The sequence below is a fragment of the Octopus sinensis genome, linkage group LG11 (assembly GCF_006345805.1).
Source record: "Octopus sinensis linkage group LG11, ASM634580v1, whole genome shotgun sequence".
Taxonomy (NCBI): Eukaryota; Metazoa; Mollusca; class Cephalopoda; order Octopoda; family Octopodidae; genus Octopus; species Octopus sinensis.
In genome coordinates this window covers 26,030,684-26,046,125 of record NC_043007.1, presented here as the reverse complement: position 1 = coordinate 26,046,125, position 15,442 = coordinate 26,030,684, and the positions used below count along the sequence as shown (strand labels likewise).

Genomic DNA, 15,442 nt, shown 5'->3' with positions numbered 1-15,442 from the left:
CACAGCATAGTATTCAAAGTATTCGTAACTGGCATTATAAACAAAACACTTTACAGAATGAGGAATTGACTGCCAGTGGAAGTGTGTACACACACACACACACTCGCACGCAGCGCACACACACAAATATAAAGATATGTAAACATGTAGAAATTTTGGCAAACTTTTACTCACAAATGTTAAGAAAACATGGTATCTGTGTGATTGAGGGTTTAGGATTCAGATAGTGTCGAAGAAGAAAAAACAGCAATTCTGATGCTGTTTTTCGTATCTTTCCACTATCATTGGTGAAATAGCAAGCTATTCTGATAACAAGAATCTTTTAAGATATAATCTCAAGAGAAAATGCATGACAAGATGGTAGCTCTTACATTATATTTCATTAAGTTATTAATCTACGAAATGCAACCGGATCTGTCAGATGACTAGTTGTTCTGTCATGCCTTGATAATTGATAGTGCTTTATTAACATTATTCTTGTTGTTACTGCTGTGGTTGTTGTTGTTGCTGTACTAACTCTTTACATTCTCAGTTCAAATCCTGCCAAGGTCAGCTTTGCTTTTCATCCTTCAAAGGGTCAGTAAAATAAGATGCAATTCAAGTACTGAAGTCAATATAATCAACTCACACCCACTTCCACAAAACTACTAGTCTTGTACCTAAATTAAAAGTAACTATCATTATTGTATTTCGTTTTTGGATTTGGTTTGCAAGATTCTTTATATGAGTTTGTGTGTTGAGGCATATTCTATTGCGTCTGGGGAGAGTCATTTTCTTTTTGTGCCTTATATTATATAACAAACTCACCGGTAAAATTTCCACTTTTTTCTTATTTTTATTTTCCTAAAATTTCCGTTGCATCTTGCAACCTTTTCAATAGTTTTGACTATAATAGTGTGTTATATTATAAGGCACAAAAAGAAAATGACTCTCCCCAGACACAACAGAATTATTATTGTAGTTGCTGTTTTTAGCTTAGAATGGGCACTTGGTAGTAAGAGTAATCCTGGAACTGTGGGGTTCCTTGACTGACCATAAGTGGCTGTACTCAGTATGAAACACATAATTTCATGCTTGCCTTTTACGTAATCAATTCTGCATAGCCCTGACCTTTTCTTGTAATTTATTCAAGTAACATCTACCCCCTCGATCTGTTGCCTTTGTGGCAAATGAAAAAAAATCATCATTATTATTAAGCAAAATGCTATGAAATATTTCCATCCATTTACACTGTGAGTTCAAATCCCAAGGTAAACTTTGTCTATAACCTTCTTGGATTCACTTAACTACGAAAATCAAATCAATTGACAGTTCCCTATTCCAGTTGCCTCCAAAAGTTGGTGGACTTGTGTCAGTTATCACTAATATGGACAAATGCTAAATTAAACAGCTAGAAATATCCATCCATGTTCACCACCCACTATTCTCAGGAGAGCTGTGGGGTTAGAGTCCTCAGGCACTTCTATAAAAAAAACTGTTACAACACTTAATTTCTGAATTCTGAAACATGATCAACTGAAACTATAAATGCTAGTGGGACCCATGAATATTTCACGGAATTAATGGTAAACTTAGTGAGTTATTTCTGAAAACTCTACCCCCAAAATGTGAAAGCCTAGCCCATGTTGTGTCTGTATCAAAAGATAGTTGCTCATCTGCTAATCATTGAAAAGTGAAGGAAATTGGAAAACACCAATTACTTAATGCACTTTATATATATATATATAAATACACCAATCCGACCGTGGCCGTTGCCAGCCTCGCCTGGCACCTGTGCAGGTGGCACGTAAAAAGCACCCACTACACTCACGGAGTGGTTGGTGTTAGGAAGGGCATCCAGCTGTAGAAACATTGCCAGATAAGACTGGAGCCTGGTGCAGCCTTCTGGCTTCCCAGATCCCCGGTCGAACCGTCCAACCCATGCTAGCATGGAGAACGGACGTTAAACGATGATGATGATGATATATATATATATATATACACTTTAAATATTTTATGCACAATTTTATAGACTTAATACACAGCACTGTCCCTCTTTCTTTCTCACTCCTCACCTTATCCTCTTTTTCTCCCACCTTTTTCCTTCACCTTTCCCTTCAACTAATCACGTGAAGGTATTACAAACGGGCCAAGTAATCGAGGAGAAAAATTGAGTTCAAAACAAAAATTACACATTTCACTCACCACCACCTCTTCCTTCCTCTCCCATCACACTTCTCCCCTGCTCCAACTAATCGCGTGGAAGCATTACAAATGGGCTAAGTAATGAAGGAACAAGCAGAATTATTATAAGATTGCTTTCAGTATTTCTTTTTAAATCCATTTACATTCTCAATTCAAATTTCAATATGGTAAAGATTCCTTTTTATCCTTCTTGCTCTGTTAATGATGTCCACTCTTTTGTAAAAATTCAGGCTGCTCTACCATTCTTTTTTTCCTCCCACCAGTCTCAGAGATCCTGAAAAGGATTGCAAGCATTGTTCTTTTCCCTCTAAGCCATTAAGAAAAATCCAAGACAAGTAATTAAATTAACTATAATATAATACAATACCCTTAACCAAAATGTGTGGGCTTTGTGAGATATTCAAGATAGACTTAGCCAACAGCCAAACCCATCCCGCATGTGACAACAGCTGTTCAACAAAAATTTACCTCAGCAATGCTAATGATAACGAAATAAGAATAAAATTACTGTTGAGATTTTATCCGCAAACCACTTGAGATAGAGACAACTGTCCAAACATTCGAGTTTAAATTATACCACACTTTGATACTTTTTGACACCTGAGCTGTCTCTAGTTCCTTAATACAAACCAACCTGTTTTAAAGTGTTTATATTCGATTCAAAACACCTTATAGATTTTTGCTAGAACTTTTTAGTTTGGTAGTCATCTTTATATAGAAATAAATATAAAACATAATTATTTTACTAAATCCAACCAAATTCTTAATTATCTTCAAAATTAAAAAGAAAGCATAAAGCTACAATGACATCGTAAAAATATAGTTGAATACCATGAAGTTATGACACTTTGATAAAAACATACAAATATGGAGAAAATAGTTTTGTCATAGACAAGTCTAATTATTATACAAATTGTGTGAAGAATGTTAAATTACGTACCGTGTTTCCGTGAGTAATATCCATTTTAAATCAAGTAGGTGTGTTTCTGAAGAAAGAAAAAAAACTGTTTTAAGTAACAAATCAAAATAATTCTATGAGAAAAACTCTCACCTCCTCAATTACTTTTTTTTTTTAATCTGTTATTTAATAGTAGTGGTTAATTTAAAGAAATACTGGTTCTAAAGAAATATTTGTTCAGAGAAGAAAAAGATGTCTGCTAATTAAAGCGTTAACATTCCTGAAAATACTGAAAGGATAAAAAGATTTGTAATGGAAAAAAAAATTTATAGCATTCAAAACAAGTATTTTTCTTAAGGAATTCATATACCAACAATCAGACAAGAACAAAACTATAATAAATAAGTAAATGTAGAAAGCAAAATTTCTTTGATAAATCTAATGGCAATTTACAAAGGTTAGTCTCAGATAGGTTCAAAAAGTTCATACACACACACACACACACACAAGGGAGGGAGGGAGAAGAGTTCTTCCCAGATCAATAAAATAAGTATCAAGCAAGTAGTAGAAAATATAAACCCTTGAAAGTGGTGCTCCAGTATGGTCAAAGACAAGTGACTACATCTACCGAGCAAGAGAGGGTGTGTGTGTGTGTGTGGTGTGTGTGTGTGTGTGTGTGTGTGTGTTTTGAAATGCAAATTAGATTTACAAAAAAAAAAAACATCCAGTAGAGTTTATTTGTATAAAAGCTGATGAATCACTCACTGCATCATCAATCAAAGATTCATGCTTGTGTTTGATCTGGATATCCCATGCTTTGTTTTTTATTTTTATTTATTTATTTTTTTCTCTGCTTTTTTTTTTTTGTCTTTCAACCAAACAGCACACTCCGACATATAGCGTGACAGTCTGAGCACATTGTTGCTTTATTTACAGTAGCCTGTTCAAATGCTGCAGGAGACATGGTCACAGTGTGACAGTTGTCTCTCCCCAAGCAATTAGTTTTTTTTCAGAAGAGGGGTGCGTGTGTGTGTGTGTGTGTGTGTGTGTGTGTGTGTGTGTGTGTGTGTGTGTGTGTGTGTGTGTGTACCATAAACAACGTTTGAGGCTTTGTCTGATGTTAGAAACATTTCAAATCCAGCAGGGGTTAACTGTGTCTTATACATCAGTCTTCCATGAGATAGGGGAGATTGAAAAGGAGACAAACAAATTGCCATGTTAAATAAAATTAAGATTGTTTTAAACATTTTAAATTTATCCAAGACAAGTGAAAATAGAAAAATTATATATATATATATACGAATCCAAATAGTTTTGTTTCTTCATAAATAAGGAAAGGAAATGGGGGCAAAAAATATATATTCACTAATATTCAAAGGGAGCCTAGAATTTCTCAATTTAAGAACTACCTTATATCATTCAATTGATAAAATGCAAACCAGTAACGTGGGGGGTGAGGGGGCTGATGATATATTTACAAGAGATGTATACTGGCAGCCTCCAACTTTTTCTATTCAAGATATTTTTTTTTTCTTTTAACCCAATATTTGTATGCTATTATTTATAGCTTTTCTGCTTCGAGCCTTACCATTCCAAAAGAGAATCATATATATTTTACACACACACACACACACACACACATTCTATATCTCTCTCTCTCTCTCTTCCCTTCAGATGTTACCTTCTGACAATGTAAGAAAATATTATAAAGAAAAAAATTAAAATGCTGTTATGAAAGCAAAATTGTTTTATAACTCGAATGATCATTTGTTAGAGAAACTATAAAGGTCACCATCATCATCACCACAACAACAACAATGATTTATTGACAGTTTTTTACAGACAAAAAGAAAAAGTAATAAAAAAAATTGTTTATTGATGTTGGATAAGGATTTCAAATAACATTTCTTTTAAAGATTACTTTAAAAGTACTATCGTTATAAGTAGTAGTAGCAGTAGTTTTTGTTGTTGTTGTTGCAGTAGCAGCAACATTACTATATTGAGAAATATGTTTTGTCTAAGGTTGGGTTTGATTGATCAAATCTTTGATCAAAAGCATTCCAGCCATGACCATTCTGCCATTTTTCAGAGTTTTTTTTTTTTTTTTGCTTTTTCAAGCTAATATGGTGTAATAATAAACAATTTGGTTCTTTTTTTGTGGGTTATCATTCTCCTGCACAAAATTTCCTAATATTCCTGATGAGCAGAGAGAGATAGTAAAAGCAAGGCTCCTCTAAGCAATAACAAAGGTAATTTGGCCCTTGTTAGTAGCATATCACTTGCTCCCATAAAATCTGATGTTCAGCTCCTGTATGTATAGTTGGAAGGGTAAAGAGATAGTAGAGGTAAAGCTCCTCTAAGCTAACTTTCCCACAGTAAAAAATATTAAGAATTTTTTTTTTTCAAGTGCCCCTATAACCTATTTCTTTACTACCTACGAGGGGCGAAACACAGAGAGGACAAACAAGGACAGACAAACAGACCAATTCGATTACATTGACCCCTGTGCATAACTGGTACTTAATTTATCGACCCCGAAAGGATGAAAGGCAAAGTCAACCTTGGCGGAATTTGAACTCAGAATGTAATGGCAGACAAAATATGGCTAAGCATTTCGCCCAGCGTGCTAACGTTTCTGCCAGCTCACCGCCAACCAAAAGGTCAACAGGGAATCACTTTTAAAGCAAAAAAGTTATACCTCAATAGACCTTCTCAATCCCACTATAACCACAGATCAGCCCTTTAAATTAGTATATTCAAGAGTGGAAGAAACAAGATATTTTTCCCTTTTTTAAAAAAAAAAAATTAAATTCATTTATTTCATCTATGCCTGTAATATTGATTAGACAGTATTGATTGATTGAAAACAATGATGTCTTTTCATTAGGTGTGATATATATCATCTCCTTCTGCTGCTTGAACGTAAGTATTTTCTCATACTTAGCTCTCTTAGAACTTGTTCTCAATAACAAGTTATTGCTTGCGTTGCTTTCAACTTACGGACAAAGCCATTAGTTGTTTCCAGCACAGTGAATGTCATCTTTCAAAAGACTATTATATATATATATATATATATATATATATATATATATATATATATATATATATATATATATATATATATATATATATATGTACACATATTCATATAAATATATATGTGGATACATAAAAGACACACATACGCACAAAAAGCTAGATTCAATCACATTAAATCTTGTCTCTAATAAAGATTCAACAACATCACTCACCTACAAGCTGTCAACATAAAGAGACTGTCTTTTTATTGAAGTGCTTATCGGAGTTATTAATCATTACCTTCTTGGCATTAAGTTATATTGAGACAAATGATAGATGGGTTGTTGTTTTTTAATGGTCATTTAACTCTACATCTTAGGAAAATCTTTTTTTTTCAGCTTCAGTTGGTTGAAAGTTATCTCAAGGTTTTGCTTTTCATTTGTATTTCAGAAAGTAAATATTTGCTTTAAGTGATAGTGAGATCTTTTTTTTTTTTTTCCTTCTACTCTCTATCTTTCCTCTTTTATTTAACTAGACTTTCTTTGGTTTGAGGAAATAAAAAATCAGCTGTGAGAAAGATAATCAACAATTGGAGACAATCACATGTAAAGACGAAGAAATATTTAATGTGTCTCATGTAGAGGCAATGATATGAAGAAAAATGTTAACAGCAAATACTTTTAACCCTTTTGATATCAATCTAGCAGAGACCAATCTTTATCCTTCTATAGAAATCCATTCAGAAATGCTAAAATTAAGTGTTTGTATTTTGATCATAATCAGTTTAGAATTCAAATAAATTAGATGGTGAGCCATCTTTAACCCTTTCATTACCAACCTGGCCAAAACCGGCTCTGGCTCTGTAGTACAAATGACTTGTTTTCAAAAGGTTTTAATTAAAATCTTCCACCAAACCTTAGTCACAATTTATGTTCCTAACACTAGCTTAATGATAACTGTTATTTTATAAAATTTTTTGTTATATTTTAAATAATTGAAGGTAACACAGAGCATCTCAACAGAAATATGGTAACGAAAGGGTTAAAAAAAAATTCTTCAGCACTGATTGTTGTGTACTGAACTTCTAATCAATATAAATATATAACAAATACCGTACATTTGTTTAATTAAAAACCAAGTTTCAATTCTCGTTAAACCAAAACTCCAATCAACTATTATAGTTATGGTCTAAAGTATAAATGTTATACACAAAGTTAATTCATTTAAAAAAACAAAATGGATTTGCATCTTTTGTTTTTGTATTTGGTTTGCAAAATTCTTGATGTGAATTCATGTCCCCTCCAAGAACTTTTAGAGAGGATTCCAGAAAGCATGATAAAGTTTGTTTAGTTTTCTTTTTCAAAAAGCTTAATTTTGTATTGTACATGAAAAAGAATCATGTAGGTCTTTTCAAACTTTGTCATGCACACCTTTCCTAAAGAACTATTTCGGCAACAATCATATGAATTCCACTGCTCAGTCTATGATTTATAATGGCTGGTCAGGACAGTAATTATCTACTTTACACACAGAAGATTAACTGCTATGTACTAGTTGTATTGAAAACAGCATACAATGTGAAAAACAAAACAAAATGAAATAAATGGAATAACTACCTAACTTGCTAGAAAGATACTAACTATAAACTGTTACATCTACAAAAGCAACAAATTGAAGTAATAGTATTATAATCTTTAGTTAAATCATTTTTTTGAAAAAAAATAATGTATCAACATCCTCAAAATTTCTTACAGAAAAAGTAAATGCACCTGCTATTTTGATACTGGCAGGCTGAATGTTGATAAAAACAGAGGGTAGATAAAGAACTTGTGGCCTTAAGCTTCCTGTGATATTTTGGGCTACTTAGTTAGGCTGCTGTTGTTTACTTATCAACATAACTCCTTAATTATTTTGATACCAATCTGTCTCAGACTGCCAATGGTTCTACAAAAATACAAAAATCGCCAGCTCAAAATATTTATATTGAAATAAAATCTATTATAATTTTGTGTGAGAACAATTTGTTAAAAGTTATTTTCCATACACTAGCTTGACACCGAAGTTAATTATTTTATTAAATTCTTCCAAATACTTGATTAGTTTCAAAATTAATGGAAACACATATGCAGTGTATTTCATTCCAAATATCATTTCTTAACCCTTTTCTTACCTTATTTCTGTTGAAATACACTGCTATTGTTTCAATTTTTTTCTCTTAAAATAATGAAGAATTTAATAAAATAACTTATTATAAAGGTAGTGTTTAGAACAACATGAAATTTTGATGGAAGGTTTTAACTTAACTTTAAAATAATAAAGTTTGCATCACAGAACCAGAAGTAGTCTCATGTAGATCAGCATCAAACAGGTTAATCTATGTTCTAAACACAAGCCAAAAGAAAATTTATCCTTCCAAATCATAATCATCATTTAACGTCTGCTTTCCATGCTAGCAAGGGTTGGACGATTTGACTGAGGTCTGGCGAACCAGACTCCAATCTGATCTGGCAGAGCCTCTACAGCTGGATGCCCTTCCTAACGCCAACCACTCCGAGAGTGTAGTTAGTGCTTTTACATGCCACCGGCATGAGGGCCAGTCGGCAGTACTGGCAACAGCCACGCTCAAATGGTACTTTTTATGTGCCACTTGCACAGGAGCCAGTCCTGCAGCACTGACAACGACCTCGCTCGAATGTTTTTGATTATTCTCAAACCTCACTGAAGCACTGCTGGAATATGATCACAGAAAAGTTAAATGGTTTAATCTTTTAATATCATTTCTAATGCCAATAATTTTTAACAAATAAATGTGCATTTACTGATTTTATATTTCTTTACAGGCACAAATATAATACTTATCAGCCATTATTTAAGTAATATTTTTTAAAGGATATATTAATTAATAATAATTAAATAATAATATGACATTCTGTTGCATATGTTGAATTTTCAACATGCAGCCTAAGATTTCAAATAAATAAATTGCATGCATTCAATACAAAAAAAAGTAAAGGTTTCTTAAGAAAAAAAGGGCTGAAAGTTCCTACAATGATATAAGAGGAATGGTCCTATCACATACATCCATTCTGACACCTTGGAAACAAATGAGCAAACTCTGCCATCATAAGTTATGTGTAGTCAGTTAACAAGATTAAATTTTATTTGTCTCTAAACATTAATAATCTCAGGAACTTCAACAAAGACATTAACCCTTTTGTTATCATATTTCTGTTAAAACCTGCTGCCTTTGTCTCGGTTAATTTAGAAAATAATGAAGAACTTAATAAAATAATTCTGTCATTATTAAGCCTGTGTTTGAAATATAAATTAACAAGAGATGTTGGTGGAAGATTTTAATTTAGATCAATTTAAAACAGGAAATTTGCATCATTGAACCAAGGGTGGTCTCAAGTGGGTTGGTATCAAAAGGGTTAAACAAAGTTACAATCCTCTTTCACTGCAACCAACCAAGGTTGCAGTGAAGTACTACCACATAGATTGCAAAAATTCCAGTTTGAAGATGAAGTCAGTATGACAGTCCAGTGAGATTTACATGCTGGCTCTTTTATACTTGATGTCAGTATTAGATTAGAACTAATCCATCAACTATCACCATAGACCATGTTTATTACAAAATGAAATTGAGAAAACATAGACTATTGGTTCTATATATGCAAATATAAAGGAGACAATAGACATAATGGCTGAGAAATGAAAAGTGTTAGACTGATGGCCACATTAGTACAAGTCAAAATGCTCTTGAACAAGACGTAATTTTTGATTTACTTGACTTCAACAACAAAAAGTCCCACCCATACTTTTGTTAGCAAATATATACATACATAAATGTTTAAATTTAAATGAAAATTTATCACTTTCATATTAGTACAGCAAAGTAAATGAATGTGAAGATGTGTAGTAAATATTACTGATTTCAAATTTATGAAAATAAAAACAGTTAAAACATTAATCAAATCTGCACCCCCATCTTTGTATTAGTTAGCAGTAAGGAAACTTGCATTATATATTAGTAATGATGTAAAGGGACTTTGTTAGGGACTTTTTAAAGCCCTCTGAATAGAGTGCCAATATATGACCAGTACCATTTGCAAATGATCTGATACCCAATTGAATGTGGGTAGAACAAAATGTTCCACTCAGAAATAACAAAGCAGAATTAGTAGAATAATCACTTTATCTCTTGACTATCTAAATTATTTATTGTTGTTTAGTGAAAGGTCAATTATATATATATATAAAGGGCACAATTTGAATGAGCTTTATCTCTTAAAATCTTTCAATACTAACCCACCTGTGACTCCTCCTCACCATTCATATTTTAGTTATAATCCCAACCAGATCCCATCACTAAATAAATGCCAATTTGAGATTTCAGCAAAATAAATTCCATTATAGTTTTGTGAAAGAATAGTTTTGTAGAAGTTCTGTTCTAAATACAACCTTTACGTGTGTGTTTGTTTGTGTGTGTGTGTATGTATGTATGTATGTATGTATGTGTGTGTGTGTGTGTGTGTGGTGTGCACGCACATGCACACAAACAGACACAAAGACAGGTGTGTTTGTGTTATTTTATTATACCTCTCAAAATTCTTGATCATTTCGAAAATTAACCAAAAAATATACTCTAACATGAACTGTATTCTTTTTAAAAACATTGCAGCATAGCTAAATTCATCAATAAAGCAGAGAGATATTGTCTTCATCAAGATGCCAAGGTATGCTGTAAGGGAGATTTAGCTGCTAATATTACACAGACTTCTTTGGCTTGCTAAATGCACTATAGTATACATATTTAATTTCACCTCTATATTTTAGGCTAAAATTCTACTAGGGTCAACTCTGACAGTCTTCCTTTAGAGTCGCTAAAATATGCACCAATAATACAGAAAGGTCATCTCAATTAACTATGATAAGCCTCATCACCTGCATTCTCTAATGAAATCAGCATATCTGACTATAAATATGTCTTCAAAAACATGTTTATAGTTGAATATTGATTACATGTTTTATGCTGTTGTGAGCGACTAACTCCAGGTTAGCTCTGATCAAGCAGAAACTTAATCAAAAGCATTTGTCATAGCCATCCCTTTTTTCATATATTAGACAATGTATCTAAACATTATCCAATGTACAACTCCTGTGATTTAAGGGAGATTTAGCTATCATTTCTTGCAGGGTGGATTATCATGTAGACACTCCTTTAGCTTTTTTTTCTCACCCTAAAAAGATAAATCTATCACATTTTCAAGGTCTCAATAACCAAGGCTTGCTTGTTTTCTTGTTGTTGAGAAGATATACATGGGAACTTGCCTTAACCCTTTCGCTACCAAACTGGCTCTGGCTCTGTAGTACAAATGTCTTGTTTTCCTAAGTCTTGAATTAAAATCTTCCACTAAACCTTAGTCACAATTAATGTTCCTAACACTAGCTTAATGATAACTAAGTTATTTTACTAAATTCTTTGTTATATCTAAAATAATTGAGAGAAACACAGAACATCTCAAAATAAATACAGTAACGAAAGGGTTAAATAAGAATATCAGTCCAACACATGGCATTCCAGTATTATCCAGTTATGTGAATATATACAGATATTTTCGACTAAAGCAATGGAGAGGTAAGTACCTTGCAACAAAATGCAAGCAACAGATTAAGTTTGTGATCAGTGAGCTAGCTGGTAGTGAAAACCTTTCTTTGTTCCTTTTGATTCTAGGACAAATAATTCTATAACTATTACTCTTAAGAAAATAAATTAACTGCAGAGCTAATAAAATTATTCTAACAGAATAAAACATATATCAAGGATTCAAATATTATTACTTTAAAACATTTCAAGAGTTCATATCTCTGAAATAAATTTTCTATTAATATATGGGGTGTATGTGTGAGCTTAGGAGTAGTAATATCTGATACATGCTTGATTATTCCTCTTTAAAGCTGACGGTTCCCTATGTTTCTACCCCAAACACACTCACTCATATGCATTTCTTCTCTGTCTTGGCTGAAGAAAAGCATACAACAGAGGCAGTTGGTGGGGCAATGGAGTGAATCATCAGCTCTGAAGGAATATATATATATATATATATATATACACACACACACATACGTTTACATTAGACAGAAAGAGAGAGATATACATCATTGATGACCTGTTAAGAAAAGAAACACTAATTTAGCTCTTTAACTATTACTGCATTTACAAATTCCTAACATTTCAGACAATGTAAAAGACGAAATAGCACAACTGAAAGATCAGTCAACTGAGAATCCTTTTTTTTTTTCCTTAGCTTTCTGGTTTAATCTTAGATTTTTGTACATTCAAACATATTGGATGGATGAAATACTATTCTATAAGGACAAGGGGTCAAAACGAAGTGCAACAGACATTATGCTGTGCCAAGCCCCAGGGCAAAGCAAATAACAATTCTTGCTTCAGTGATGAAGTAGGTTTCAATCTTAATTCACAGTTAAGTGGCCACAAAGGTAACAAGTTATAGCATCAGTTGCTCTAAATGTATGCAACCTTTTCAAAAAATAATCTACTTGTACTAGAAAAAAAAAATTGTTGACTAACAGATTTTTTCTTTTTTTAACTACTCAAGATTTTTATATTTAGAAAATAAATTTAAAGAAAGAAAAAAAAGCTTTACAAGATATACTATTACTATTTTTTATATCTTAGCATGGATTTTTAATTGAAACAACAATAATTATCATTGGGAAGATAAACCTCTTACACTGATTTGTTTACTTAATGGAAACCTATTTTGAAATAATGCCAATATTTTAACTAGCTTATCAAAAAGGATCCAGTCCAGAGAAAGAAAGAGAGAGAGAGAGAGAGAGAGTGTGTGTGTGTGTATGTGTGTGTAATGTGTATACTTTTTTATATACCTGGTTATTTCAAACACCCGTTTCTTATTAATAATATAAACCTGGAAACTACTACAGATTGCTAAACATCTGTATATAATATAGAGTAAAATATATAGATTAGATTTAAAATGTTACATCATTTTTTTTTGTTTTTTTAATCCACCATATGTTATCTTTTATCTTTCACTTGCTTCAGTCATTGGATTGCAGCCTTGATGGGGCACTGCCTTGAAGAACTTTAGTTGAAGAAATCAACCCCATGTAAACAAGCCAACATCAGTTGTCAAGAGGTGGTGGAGGAACAAACGCACACAAACACACATATTATTTGTGGGTTAACAAGGCTACCAGTGGTTTTATGCCGAGAGGAATTTCACACCAATTATCAAGCCTGTTACATGTAAAGTTGGTATACGTCTCCAAGATGGAGATGAGTACTGGCGTTAACCCACAAATAAAGAATATTAATCCAACGTGGTGTTAACCGCTCGTGTTCAATATTAGTGTGTGTATGTGTGTACACACACAAAGGGCCTCCACACAGTTTCTAACTACCAAATTCACTCACAAGGTATTGGTCATAATAGAAAGCACTTGCCTAAGATGCCATGTAATGGGACTGAACCAACAACCACATGGTTACAAAGCGAACTTCTTAACCACACACCCAAGCCTGCATCTTGTTTATCTCTATATATTTGTTTATTTTTATAAAAAATAGCAGCTAAATCTCCCCTCAATTACATTAGAGTGATATTGAAAGGACAAATTCGCACAGGTAGCCATGGCTGGAACATTATGTCTCCTTGATCAAGACAAACCTGGACCAAACAACAAATTTCAGGAACAGTGGATAGAGGCACATATGAAGGTTTTCTGCATTAAAACCAAAATATAAAGGGAAGTGAAAGATTAATTAAGCTCCTTAAGTTTCCTCATTTTATATTAAATATATATCTTAACAATATCCCCATCAATAAACAGACATATTGATACCTGAAAATAAAGTTAACCCGTAATTCAATGATATAATTAAACTCTATCAAGTATACTAAATTGTATGATAGACAAAATAAAATATCCACCACAGTTACTTTCTTAAATTAATACTAAAAATAATTAGCAAATCAATGTTAAAATTAATGATTTTAAATTTTGGCCTCAAGACCAGCAGTTATGAAAGGAGAAGGTTAGTTGATATCATCAATTCCAGTACTTAACTGGTACTTTATTTTATCAACCCAGAAGAAAGAAAAACAAAGTTGATGCAAATGGAATTTAAACTCAGAATATAAAGAGTCAAAAGAAATACTCTAACAATTCTGACAATTAACTAAGGTGCAGGCGTGGCTGTGTGGTAAGTAGCTTGCTTTACCAACACGTGGTTCCAGGTTCAGTCCCACTGCATGGCACCTTGGGCAAGTGTCTTCTACTTTATAACCTTGGACCGACCAAAGCTTTGTCAGTGGATTTGGTAGATGAAAACTGAAACAAGCCCAAAAAAGGTGGCAAGCTGGCAGAAACGTTAGCACGCCGGGTGAAATGCTTAGCAGTATTTCGTCTGTCTTTACATTCTGGGTTCAAATTCCGCTGAGGTCAACTTTGCCTTTCATCATTTCAGGGTCGATAAATTAAGTACCAGTTGCATACTGGGATCAATCTAATCGCCTGGCCCCCTCCCCAAAATTTCAGGCCTTGTGCTTAGAGTAGAAAAGAATATTAATAACAATTATAAAGTCAAATATGAATTATTAATAATCTTATATATACTTTTTACTTTGGTACAAGGCTGCAAATTTGTAGGGGAGTGGTTTAGTGATAAAAAAAATCAGCCTATTCAAAATACCAAGCAAAAAAAACCGAAATACTGTCACACATTTAGCCTAACACTACCGCTAATTAATTAAACCTGAATCAATAAAAACTGAATAAATTACTTCAATGAAAAACAAACACTCTGAAAGTAAACAAACTGCTAACAAATAAATGATAAATCAAAATAATGTACAGTTGTTTTTTCGTAGTATAGTGCTGTTGGGTCTCTTAGAATTGAAGCAGAGAAAATGAAAAATGTCTGTTAAGAGTAAAGAACAGTTCGGTTAACATATTTAATGCAGGGCAAATCAAAAAGCTTAACTTAAAATAATTATGAGGTGGTGAAGCAAACAATATAAACTCAGTACTCTTTTACTTGTTTCAGTCATTTGACTGCAGTCATGCTGGAGCACCGCCTTTAGTTGAGCAACTCGACCCCAGGACTTATTCTTTGTAAGCCCAGTACTTATTCTATCGGTCTCTTTTGCCGAACCGCTAAGTGACGGGGACATAAGCACACCAGCATCAGTTGTCAAGCAATGCTAGGGAGACAAACACAGACACACAAACACACACACATATATATATATACACATATATACGACGGGCTTCTTTTAGTTTCCGTCTACC

The 15,442-nt window shown here is 32.9% G+C and overlaps 1 protein-coding gene across 5 annotated transcripts in view; it reads right to left on the bottom strand.

Moving 5' to 3' along the window:
- The window catches only part of LOC115217153 (poly [ADP-ribose] polymerase tankyrase), a 216,965-nt gene that overhangs the window by 153,217 nt on the left and 48,306 nt on the right, over positions 1 to 15,442 (bottom strand). For all 5 annotated transcript variants that reach the window (XM_029786768.2, XM_029786769.2, XM_036507261.1 and 2 more), the window contains exon 2: positions 3,125 to 3,170. In XM_029786768.2, the coding sequence (XP_029642628.1) occupies positions 3,125 to 3,148 (24 nt within the window). In that variant the 5' untranslated portion in view covers positions 3,149 to 3,170. The remainder of the gene's footprint in view (positions 1 to 3,124; positions 3,171 to 15,442) is intronic.